Source organism: Trachemys scripta, chromosome 22 (genome assembly GCF_013100865.1).
Source record: "Trachemys scripta elegans isolate TJP31775 chromosome 22, CAS_Tse_1.0, whole genome shotgun sequence".
NCBI lineage: Eukaryota > Metazoa > Chordata > Testudines > Emydidae > Trachemys > Trachemys scripta.
The window spans coordinates 11,157,112-11,169,749 of NC_048319.1; the positions used below are offsets into that span (position 1 = coordinate 11,157,112).

General features: G+C 47.9%; 1 protein-coding gene across 1 annotated transcript in view; it reads right to left on the minus strand.

Moving 5' to 3' along the window:
- Window positions 1-7,863: 7,863 nt before the first annotated feature.
- LOC117868881 (nuclear receptor ROR-beta-like) overlaps window positions 7,864-12,638 on the minus strand; it is a 39,980-nt gene continuing 35,205 nt past the window's right edge. The window contains exons 7-10 of the mRNA XM_034755247.1: window positions 11,886-11,993; window positions 10,819-10,929; window positions 9,756-9,868; window positions 7,864-8,745 (exon numbers count right to left, since the gene is read on the minus strand). Coding sequence (XP_034611138.1) covers window positions 8,584-8,745; window positions 9,756-9,868; window positions 10,819-10,929; window positions 11,886-11,993 — 494 coding nt within the window. The 3' untranslated portion in view covers window positions 7,864-8,583. The remainder of the gene's footprint in view (window positions 8,746-9,755; window positions 9,869-10,818; window positions 10,930-11,885; window positions 11,994-12,638) is intronic.

Below are 12,638 nucleotides of genomic sequence, written 5' to 3' on the forward strand. Positions count from 1 at the left end.
AAAGGTCCATCCAGCCCAGTATCCTATCTGCCGACAGTGGCCAATGCCAGGTGCCCCAGAGGGAGGGAACCTAACAGGTAATGATCAAGTGATCTCTCTCCTGCCATCCAGCTCCACCCTCAGACAAACAGAGGCTAGGGACACCATTCCTTACCCATCCTGCTGCTCATGCTGCCAACCCAAATTGCAGTGTCTTCACTGCTATTTTATCGGAATTAACTAACACAGGTTTGCTAACCTGAGTTAAGAACACACCTTTTTTGTAGTGTAGAAATACCCAGTGAAGCTACTCCAGGGTTAAGTATGCAAGGCAGCGGAGAATCAGGTCCAATGTCTCACGTCCCTCTGTGAGAATGGCTGAAGCGAAGTCAGTATTTCAGCTCTAAACCAGCAGAGATCATTCTGCCTCTAGTGCACCGGTCCCCAAACTGTGGGGGTGTCCCCTCCTAGGGGGGCATGGAGGAACATCTAGGGGGCAGGGTCTGGGCCAGCCCCTGTGGAGGGTGGGAAGGGAGTACCAGCCAGGCCCCCCCCAGCTCTGCTCTGGTCCTGCCTCCAGCCACGTCCCTGGCTCTCGGCCCCACGCCTGGCCCCGTCACCAGCCTCGGCGTGGCTCCACTTCTGGCCCTGCACCAGCCACGGCCCCAGCCCCAACCCCCAGCTGCGGCCCCAGCCTCGACCCCCTTAACCCTGTCCACTTTTCCCCTCTTCCCATGGAGCTGTGGCCCTGCTCCTGCCCTGGCTCCAGGGGGGTGCGACCCTCAAAAGTTTGGGGACTGCTGTTCTAGTGAAGCAGCCGAATACCCAGCAAGGCTGGAAGCTTGACTGGGCTGCAGCTGGGGAAGAAGGGGAGTTTCATTGCACAAGACCTATCACCACCTTTTAAATGTGTCCTTGTTTATTGAGGAGCACTTTCAATATAATTGAATTCTTAGCCAGTTTGCACTCATCTGTGGATATTAAACATTCATCTAATGGATTTCCAGCTTGTTATATGTAGAGCTGGCTGGCAAGAACATTTTTCAACACTTTCTTTTTGATGAAAAAGGTTATTTCAAATGGAATGAAGATTTTCTGATTTTTAATGTATTGAAATTTCCTGACAGTGTCCATGAAAAATCAGAAACTGAGCATTTTCTATATAAAGTTTCAGTTTTGTAAAACTGAACATTTTTTTAAATCAAAAGCATTTTTTATAGAACCCCCCCCAAACAAAAAAAAAAAAAGAATGAGAGTTGCTTACTGTTTAGAAGATGGCTTAGTCTAAGTGCTCTAACATCTATGTGCCAACTCAGAGTGTCTCAAAACTTGCTGGGCTTCATGTGGGTATGGGGTAGAGCTAGTGGTCCAAATTTGGGGTTATTTGAGCCAGGTGTTTGTGAGATACAGCCCCCTAAAAATCACATGTACAAAAATCGCCTGGTGTGAGTGAGGTATTATTCAAAGAGGGTCCAGTTAAGGCTGTGTTGCAGGGGTGAAAAGATGTGCTAGGAATTTTGTGCTGACCCAAGATTGACAAATAGCAGCTCAGACCCTGTCCCTGGGCGGCCCCTGCTTGAACACCCTCCAGCCCCACAACACACATGCTTGCCTTAGCTCCCCTTTGTTTCACCTCCCTAAGGAATATTGTCTCTCGGTAGGAAATTCAACCCCTTTTTATTCATGTAAAGTGCCACAGACTGCAGATCCCTCATAGGAAAACAGTTCCTCCCTGAAGTAAAACAAAGTGACAAGGCAGCAGCTCCTCAGTCCCATTCAAAAGTCACTTTTCCCAGGTCACTCACCTTACAGTCATTAATCAGTCTGTCCCCATTCCTTTAGCCCCTGTTCCAGGGCCCCACTCTCCAGGACATCCACCTTAGAGTTCCCAGACTCGCTTCTCTCCCACAAGTCTTCTCCTGTAGTCCCGAATCAGGTCTCCCATGAGAGGGCTCCCTGTAGTATTTCACTCTCCCAGGCCTCCTCACCTGTGATTCCTACCCCCTGCTCAGGGGAACCTCCCTTCAGAGCAACCCTTATTCCTGGGCTCCTCCCACAACCCTCCACTCAGGTCTTCTGCCAGAGGGCTCCTTGCAGTGTTTATACTCCCCAGACCTCCAAACATGGGAATCCTCTTACCCCTACTCCTTGGCCTCTCCCTCTGGAGTCAGCCCCTTGCTTCTGGGCCTGCCTTACACTGACCACGCAGATTCTTCCCCTCATTCCTAGGGGCACTGCACAAGCCTCCCTACCATTTGGCAGGGTTCCCCAGCTTTACCCAGGCCTCCTAGCAGTTTTCCTCAGAACTCAGCAGCAGCTCACAGTTTTTCCTAGATTCGTAGATTCTAAGGGACGATTGTGATCCTCTAAGTCTGACTTCCTGTATAGCACGGGCCAGAGCACTGGCCCCAAATCATTCCTAGAGCAGATCTGTTAGAAAAACAGCCAATCTTGATTTTCAGCGATGGAGGCCATGACCCTTGGTAAATTGCTAATTAAAAATGTACACCTTATTTCCTGTCTGAATTTGTCTGGCTTTCAACTTCCAGCCATTGGATTGTATTGGACCTGTCTCTGAAAGACTGAAAAGCCCGTTATTAAATATTTATTCTTCAGGCAGGTACTTCGGACTGTCACTCCTTAGCCTTCTCTTTGTTAAGCTAAACCCGTTGAGCTCCTTGAGTGTGTCACTCTAAGGCAGGTTTTCTAGTCCTTTAATCTTTCTCGTGGCTCTTCTCTGAACCCTCTGCAATTTATCAACGTCCTTCTTGAATTGTGGGCCCCAGAGCTGGACAGTGATTCACCATTCTTGCATCTGAAGAAGTGAGGTTCTGACCCACGAAAGCTTATGCTCCCAATACTTCTGTTAGTCTTAAAGGTGCCAGAGGACCCTCTGTTGCTTTTCACCATTCACAATTTCCCTTCAGCGCTTTCCCTCAGGCCACTAGCCAGTTCAACCAGGCATGTAAGCATATGCCTAACTATAAGCATGTGACTAGTACCATAGGTCTTAAAGTCAGGCATTGAGTACCTTGTGAATGGGGTTTCAATGACAGCCTGTCCCAGAAAGCCCCTTGAAATCCATGAAAAGACTCTCCCTGGATTCAAGTGGGCTTTGGGCTTTCTGCTAAGAAACAGGAGTCAAATTCAATACTTTCAACACATTTTCCTCCTGTAAAACAGACTTTATTTTTCTTTCCATAAATCTTGTGCAATATACATCTATATCTCTATAGAATCCACCTCATTAAAAGGTCGCCCCCATACATTATAGTACTTTTATGAAAAATCCAAACAAAGCCCCCCCACTCCTTAAATTGACATTTCCGCTCCCTCCCCCGCCCCCCCAGCTGGCCAATTCGTAAGAGGAAGTTTCATTATTTTGTTAGGTTTTTTTTTTCTTTAAAAAAATAGAAATTACAATCTTACAAGACAGGACATTCAATGAGAACAGAAGTGTTTTCCTAAGTCTAAAAAGTAAAACATTTCCATAAAACCTGTCTGTGCCTACAGGTGGTGGGGGTGGGATGTGTGTGTGTTGTGTTAGATGGAAAAATGCTTTACATTTCTTCATTTCATTCATATAGATAAAAATAACATAAGACTGACTGCAATGTTATATATTTTCTCTTTTGCACCAACATTCACAAGAATATATATTAGCCATTTCTTCTTTTTATACACAGTGCGAGGGGTCTAGAGGTGGGAAAACACACTCAGCTAAATGGTCGTATAAAACAAAATATATATATATTAGATCTTCATCTGGGAAAGAGTGAGTTCTCGCTTTTTGTTTGGTTCCGCAATTCAACTTTTTTTTTTAAATAAAGAAGGAAAGCAAACGAATGAAACCCATCCAACTATCTAAAGCCTGCTCAGCATGGAGCTATGAGTCAGAGAAACAAGGTGTGAAATTTTCCAAAGCACCTGACTTAGGCTCTTAAGAGTCATTGTCAAAAATCAACAGAGGGTCCTGTGGCACCTTTAAGACTAACAGAAGTATTGGGAGCATAAGCTTTAAAAAGTGAGGTTCTTACCCATGAAAGCTTATGCTCCCAATACTTCTGTTAGTCTTAAAGGTGCCACAGGACCCTCTGTTGCTTTTTACAGATTCAGACTAACACGGCTACTCCTCTGATACTTGTCAAAAATGACATAGGAGCCTAAGTCTCATTGAAAGTTAGAGGCTCCTAAGTGCCCAAGTTTCTTTTGAAAACAGCACTTAGGTTCTTGGGCCCCCATTCTCAGAGGGATGTAGACGTCTGACTCCCACCGAAATCTGTAGTATTCAGACCAAGAGCCTCAAAGGCGTTTAAGTGCCTAAGTCACATAGGCACTTTTGAAAATTTTACCTGTGATCTTATCTTTATATCGCTTGGTGTGTGTGTATCCACCAGGCCTGACTTACACCGAGCCTCATTTAATGCACTCTGGCAGCATAAAGGGGCCTTAAACTGTGTGTAATTGCACTTTAAGTCCACTTCATATTGGCAGAGTGGTGTAAAAAGGCCTTAATCCCATTTAGATTAAGATCCACCATGTATACTGGCATATAAACTGTATGTATACCCCAATGATGCAGCATATGTTACAGGCCTTGCCTCTAATCTCTTACCCACATAAGTGGGTAATTGCTACCAGCCCATGGAGTTACTCCTTCAGCTCAAGCAATAGAGGTCCCTACTTTCAGGCCTGCAAGTCCCAGTTTCAATCCCATATGGGGGAAGGGGAGCATTCATTACATCTGTTAGAATGCCAAGACATTAATTTGTGAGGCAGGCGGGTGACACACTCCTACGGTGATTATGATAACCCAGTGACTGAACCTGGGGCCTGATCCCGCAAGGTGCAGAGCACCCTCAAGTGGCATACAAGTCAGTGGGAGATGAGAGTGCTCAGCAGCTCGGCGTATCAGGCCCCACTGGCATAACTACCTTTGACTACACTGGGAATAAGATTGAACAGAAGGGGCAAAGGTGAGAGGAGAAGCAGAGGGAAAGGTGTACAAGGCTTGGAACGCTTGGGGGGGCTGGAGGGCAGGTCCCAAGCCCGGAGCTGGCCAGTGCAGCCAGAACAAGAGTATATGGAAACTGGCCTACGTGGGACACTGAGCTTTGCAGTTCTAAATTAGGGGGGTGATTTATACAAAGGGTTATCTTATACACAAGTATATATGGTACACATGTAGGTAGAGATTTGCAACAGCGCCTAGAGGAGTTAGATGCCCAACTCCCATTAATTTCAACATGCCTAAATCCCCTAGGTGGCTTTGAAGATCTCAGCCATAACAGGTTGTTTTAAATAATCATGCATGTCCTACTTTCGTTCAGCTGTTAGAGGTTGAGATTACTTGTGAAAAGGGCCAAAACTCCATGAGTTTTGACAAACTGGTTTATAAAAAAAAAAAATTAATTTCACCAACAATTCGGTGCCTTTCAAAAGAAAAAAAAAAGTGCTGCTTCCTGCAGTTTGGCAGGTTGGGTTACAATGTCTTATGTTTCCAGTCTCTTCCTTAAATTTCTCTGTGGGCTTTTATTGCTCAGAATCCAGAATTTCTCCCATTTGACATACGCTGTGTCGCAAGCAGGGAAATCGCAATTTCAGTGGCGAGGGCTCAGTCTTTCCAGATGTAAGGTGCTCTCGACTTCTTCGCTGATGAAATGAAAATGGCGACTTGTAACCTTGTGCACATTGTCCGGAGAACATCAAGGACACAAAAGGGGAGTGGGGAATTGTGCCTTTTTTTTTTTTTCAAACATTTCGGAACACTTGTGGCTATGGCCTTTAAGAAAGGGATTTCTGTCCTCTCGCAGAAACTGACAAAAACCTCTTTAACAAAGCACATTCCTTCCTCGCCGTGCTAGCCCCCTAAGGTCTGCCGTCCATCAAGGAAGATAGCCAATAAGCAATCGGTGCAATTGGAAACGATTTTTAAAAAGGCACAACCCCGTGTATGAAAAAGGCAATACTGACTTTTCAAGTCCACAACGTTCTGGGATCAGAGGGTGTAGCAAAAAAAGCAATATCATGTCCCCACCCCTGCTAACACTGCCCTGAAGAACAATATATGGCACTAGATACTGCAACGGGCTACTGGGAAAGCCAGCAGCCTTCTTCTGAAAGATGAGTGAATTTAGGAACATGCAATCAGTGGAGAAAAATGCCATGTTAATAAACTGAGGTGGAGAATTCTGATATTCCCCACTACAGACATCTAACAGTGGTTAACAAACAAGAAATAAGGTCCAGCTTTATTTTGTGTATGGTGGCTTTAAGGGAAAATGAAAGTCCCAAGTTCTTACTCCATTTTTACTCTGCCTTTAGTCAGGCAGAGTTCCCATAGACTTCATGGGGAGGTTTGCCTGAATAAGTGCAAAGCGTGTTCCTCTCCAGAAGCTGGGCCACCCGCAGAAGAAAAACTTATGACTAGTGCTGGCTAATGGAGTTACTTGCTCACCTCAAGAGATGGAGTGGGCTGTACTATAGAAATGAAGGTAGTAGGTTCAAAGCTTCTCGGTGACTTATAGGATGGCGGAGGTTAATTACAGAAGAAATAAGTAAGAAAAAGGGCAAGGAGTTGGGAGTTTGACTATTTATCAGTAGGAACCACTGTTCCTCTGGCAAGAAGGTTTTCTCCTTGTACGATCTGGCATTGGCAACAATGGGAGCAGGAGCAGGAACTAAAAAATAATCCACAGTAGGTGACAATTTAATCTCTCCAGCAGTATAACCAACCTATGGGCTGTTACACAGTGTGGAAGGAGATGGTATCCCTCCACCCAAATGATTGCACAAATATAATCCCTCTTTTTTTTCTCCTTAGAGGCATCAGCTGCTTCCAAAACTGAAACTCTGAGGAGGAGAAGATGCTAGAGGGGGAAATAATGACCACTGCCCCCATCGCCGCCTAGTAACTTTGCTGTGATAAAAAGATCCACTGAGAGAGAACCCTGATTTCGGTTCAACTCAGAGAGCGAATCCTAAAACACATCAAAATCAGGAGCTAAAAGCTCCTGAAAAATGGGGTCGAGGATGATTCGACCTCCAGGAACAGAGCAGCTGCATGCCGTTTTTTCCTAGCCCTGTTACGCTTGGCAGGTACCGCGCTGTGCAGCAGATGTTGCCTGGAGAACGAGAGCATTAACCGCCCTTACAGGGAGATGCCAGGCGCGGTGTGGGAGCCAGCACCAAAGGAGACCCGGGATGCTTTGGTAACACTGCATTCCCAGCTGGGATGTCAGTAGCAGGGATTGACCTGGGCCCTCTGGTTCTAAAAAGCACAAGCCGCCACTGCCCCAGCAAGAAGACCAAAGTTAGGTAGCTAACACTGCAGGAGGCTCAGTAACCTCTGTTTATGGCCCAGCCCCCACTAAAATGGGACAGCGCGCTACACTGAGTGGGTTACACCTCTGGGAGAAGAAGGGTTAACATGGCCACGTTGGATGCAGGTAGGGAGAAGAAAAGGTCACCAGACCTGATCTGAGACGGGGAAGTTCACTTTAAAAGGGGACTCTATACAAATAAATAAATACGACAGCCATGGCCTGAACGAACGACTGCTTATAACAACAACAGTTCCAGCAGTGCCTGGCGCCCCAAAGCACGGACACTATAGACACACAGCACCTTTAAAATGCAGCTGCCTCTGGGAGGGCAACGCACAGCAGCACTACACAGGAGCCGGAGAGTGGTATTTGGCCACAGGTAGAGAGGCAAACCCCTTCTCTTAGAGAAAGTGCCCAGGATCGTACAGGGCAGGCGGGGACTTCCCTGAAAGACTCTCGTATGGCATTCGGAGGGGTGACGGGAACAGCTGACCCTCATTCAAACCACTGATCACAGGGAGTCTACCCCTGTGCAGACCCCACTAGCATCCCTTCTGGTTAGATTTGGACAGTTACCCTGCTAGATTCTTCATAAGGGGATACGATGTTGAATTTCTACTTCCCTGTTTTCCACCAAGCGGCCCAGTCATTACAGGCCTGGCTCTGTCCCCCTGCTCCTTGGGTAGTCATTAAACCCAGGGCACATTAAGAGTAAGATGCTACTTATGTCTTCTTTTCCCTCCACGCTTCAGTCCAATTCAACTCCGGCCTTTACTTCTCTTCCCATCCCCTGCCTGTTTTTGGTTAGCCACCTATCCCACCAAGTCTGTATTGCCCCTTTTTCATTCCATCTTTCTGGTGTTTATTTAATTTAAAACAAACAAATACATATGAAACAAGAGGAGAACAAGGGCTGGTCCTGGGATGAGTGCTGGCAGCTGGGCTCCTTTGCTTTGTTGCCTGGGCGTGTGTCTGCCCCATGGTGATTCATGCACTAAGGGAAGGTCTTGGTACGGTACTGGAGCGTCTCCTCGAGGGAGTGGAGATTTCACATTCATTTCACCGGTATGGCAAAGTCAGTTCACTTGTCCTTCAAGGTGCATTACATTCAAGAGCTATTGCAAACCACAGCGAGGAGGTGGGGCAGAGGGGCAGATCACCTCACCCCGTAGGGTCTCTCGGGTTTGGTTATTTGAGTTAAATGAACCTCCCCTGGCCCCCAGTGTTTCTGTTCCCTCCAAACTTTGGGAAATGAAACAGGGTCTGGCCGCTCCGAGCCTTAGCTCTCTCGCGGGTCGCTGTACTGGAGCTCCGAGTTGAATACTTCCTTGTACAGGGGCGGAAAGTTCATAACGGTCTCCGGATGCAGGAGCCGGAAAAACTCCAACTTGTCCAAGTGCAGGTTGCAGATGGTTTTCATCAAGGGCAGCTTGGAAATCATCTGCAGAGGAGAGAAGCAGGGGAAGGAAGTGAGATTTGGGCTTGCGATCAGTCATGCCCAAGCTTTGCGGTCATTGGATGGGGCTTAGCTAGATGTGGCCTGGTGTCATGACAGCGATGTGGCTACAGCAGCGTGAAACCCTGAAGATGCTGTGCTGCACCTGGGAACGGACCAGGGCTGAGAGGCACCAGGTCAAGCCCCATTTTGAACCAGTACAATGCGTCTATCCTAGGGGCTTGCTGTTCTCAGGGGGAAATGATTTGGCTCCCCCTGGGGCCTGGGAGAATCAAGGGAGCAGCTGGGTTGGTTTTCAACAGCCCTGAAAATCTACGGCTGAGGTTTCCTCCTCCTGCCCGCCCGACGGTACCATAATCACTCGATCCTGAGAGTCACAAACGAGCCCTTGCACTACAGACGGCTGATACGTAAACCTCACCCACACCTGGTACTCGACCCCTAACCCCTCCATTCTTAACACACAGGCCTCTTGCACTTGAGTGAGAGGAGAGCTTCCTTGGCCGGCCCCTGCAGCAGGTTCCACTATAATTAAGTAACAAAGCTCACCCCAGGCTGTGGGAGAACAACTCTGCTGTGATGCTCTGTTCCCCCCCCACCCCAGCCCAGGCTGTATCATGCCAGAATCAAGCCTTGATGAAGCGCTGTTAGAAAGGACGTAGCCCGTTCACTCAATGCTAGAGGCCTTGTGCTATGCAAGGAGTCAGGTTAGAAGATTCTAATGGCCTTAACATTTAGGAAGTGAGAACTATTCTCGTAGGACCTAGCGAATCCAGCCAACGCAGGAGGATCCCTACGGTCTATCCACCAGGGGCTTTGTCCAGTTGAGTTGTAAATGTCCCTAGGAGTAAGGCTACCCTCCCCCACTGAGAGCCAATCCCACAATACAACGGTCCTCGGTATCGGGACCATTTCCCCTTGATGTTCAGCCCTTGTTTTTCCTTCGTGCAATTCCACCCCCGTTCCGCCTGGCTGCTCCCAGTCGGCTCCGTTACCTTCGAGAGCTTATCCTCGCTGGGGTGTTTCTTCTGGATCTCGTGCTGCAGGGCTATGTAGATCTTGTCCTGGAGTTTCTGCACCTTCTTGGATTCCGTGAGCCAAGGGCGATCTGCGAATTGATAGCCAAAGCTCACGTCAGCCCCGGGACATGGCTCTGAATCCTGCATAGCACGGCAACGCTGCGGGGGGGGGGGGGGGGGGGGTATTTCCTTAACTGATTTTCCTGCCCTTCATATGCAGGGAGCTACAGGTCACTACTTTGCTTTGTGATCATTTCCCACCCCCCCAGTGACACCTCTCGCTTGTCCTCACACATTTGTCTTGGCTGGAGAGGGCTCCAAATTCCAGAACCAGATCTGGCAGGAAGTGGAGAAAAGGGGGCGGGGAGGGGGGAAGAGGGCTCAGTACAGCACTTAAGGTTACAAGGATTTTCCACTGGGCCATTGGTCTGACATGCTGCCTCTGTTGGTGGCCAATGCCTGATGCTTGAGAACGGTTCAGCCCCCACTAGCGCCCAACTGTGTACAGGGGCAGTTCTTTCCTGACCCCAGCAGCCATCAGTTTTGCGCCCTGAAGCATGAGAGTGGATTACCCTTGTACTACAAGGCTTGGAGACTTGAAGGAGGAGAGCGAAGTTGGAGAACATCAGGCAGCTCTCCCTGGATCTTGGAGTGGGATTTCTGTTTAGTACAAGCCTCTTCAACTAAAGGGCTCCGTCCCTACAGCAAAGAGCTGAAGGATGCGCTACATGCAAGCAACTTCCCAAGCAACTGCTTTGCTCCTTGAGGGCCACCTCTGCTAACCCTAAAAGCAGCAGAAACTCAGGCTTCAGTCCTGCTCTCACTGGGGAGTTTTGTCATAGACGCCATCAGCAGCCAGGTCAGATCCATGCACTTCATTTGCTCCACCTGACAATGATCTAGTGGGTCTTCAATTTCTCTGATAAGGCTTAGGGTTAACTCTCCCCAGAATCACAGCCAAAACACTCTCTCCTGGAGCTCGCGGCTCTGCGAGCTCCTTGAATGCAGAACAGACATTGCCATTCGCCTGTCCCCCTACCTGGAGAGAGCAGGACGGCTGCAGTGAACAGTGCAATCTCCTCGTCCGAGAGCTGTAGCCGGCACAAGTTCCTCCCGAGCTCGAAGACGGCATTGATAAGGTCGTCGCAGCCTAAAGAGAAGACATGGGAACGAGAAGCACATTACGTCCCAGTGCCGCAGACCCCTTCACTGCAAGAAATCTGCCTCTGTCCCCAAGTCTCCGGGCTCCTCTCCTGAAGGGAGTCACTTAGAAGGCTCCCAGGTATCAGGGGGTAGCCGTGTTAGTCTGTATCTACAAAAACAACAAGGAGTCTGGTGGCACCTTAAAGACTAACAGATTTATTTGGGCATAAGCTTTCGTGAGTAAAAACCTCACTTCTTCGGATGCATCCGAAGAAGTGAGGTTTTTACTCACGAAAGCTTATGCCCAAATAAATCTGTTAGTCTTTAAGGTGCCACCAGACTCCTTGTTGTTTTTAGAAGGCTCCTGGAGACTAAGCAGGCAAATGGGGAGGAACCCAGCAGGTCTCCAATGAAAGAATCCCTGCATCACAAGCCAAAGGCACTGGGGTGAAGGCCACCTCCACATGGCCCTGCCCATTAAAATCAATGGGTGCAGGGTCCACCCATGTGGATCCCATTGCAGGATTGGGGCCTACACTTTGTTAGCACACGTCCACTAGGGCCCAGACTGAGACCCATCAGCTTGCGGCACAAAGACCAACCAGCCATTAGCTGGATACACCTTTGGGAGGCACCCAATCTAGGCTGGGGTCAGAATGACAGCCTAGAGCCCATTAGCCACTGTCCCATTTGCTAGCCAGCCTCTGAGAATATAAACTATGGGATTCTGCAAGAAGAAGTGCTAGACAGGAGGACAAGACTCAGTGACTTTCATTATGTTCCTAAACCCCCTAGGTGCTTCTGATGCTTTCCCCCTTACTCCTTGCCATGAAGTTAATGCAGTGACTGGGACCCTTTCTGTAGGATTCACTGCTATGTTTTCACCATAAGAAGCTTTAAAGAAGAGTCATAAACTCACCCCCATCACCCCGCAAGGACAAAAGCAAACAAACCAGCTCTTACCAAGCGACTTGAACATCTGCATGCCACCGTATTTCCCCTCGAAGAGCACCGTGTTATTTAAAGGGTTGAATGCCCGAATCATTCGGATCAGAAGCACTTCCAGGCAACCTAATGCAGGCAGAAAAACAACAGACAACGAGGAGGAGGAGGGAAAGGAGGAGGGTAAGGGAGCATTTCCGTCATCCAAGGACAAAAAAAAAAAAAAAATCCAGACCAACAACCCCGCCACCCCCAATTCAAGTATAAATTCCAAATGATTTTTTTAAAGTGTTTAAAAAATCCCAATTTTGTTTTTTTTTTTAAAGAGCAATTTGTGACCATGATATTTCAACAAAGGGAAATATGACCCAGTCAGTTAGCAACGGAAAGCAGAGAGATCAAATGATCAATGTAACGGTGGATTACAAAGAAAGGAGCAGGTAAAAACAAAATAAAAAAATGGAAGGAAGAAATGAAGAGGTTGGTTAGATTCCATGTGCTAAGGCTTATAAACTAGGCAGCATTTGGTTTTAAGTGTAGCAACCTGTATGGAATTTGGAGGGAGGAGCATGGGTTGCAGGAGGGAAGACATTTGGTGAGGAACTAATGCAGGTTGCTATATAAACAGATGTAGCTGGGAGGTGCCCAGCCATCTGTATTGTCTCTCACAACCATGCACAGCGCCAGGGTGGATGTGGGCGTGTTACGGCAGTGGTATGGCTGTGCTCTAGGACGCTGGGTTACTGTGAGATGACTAACCTAGGATTGCCCAAC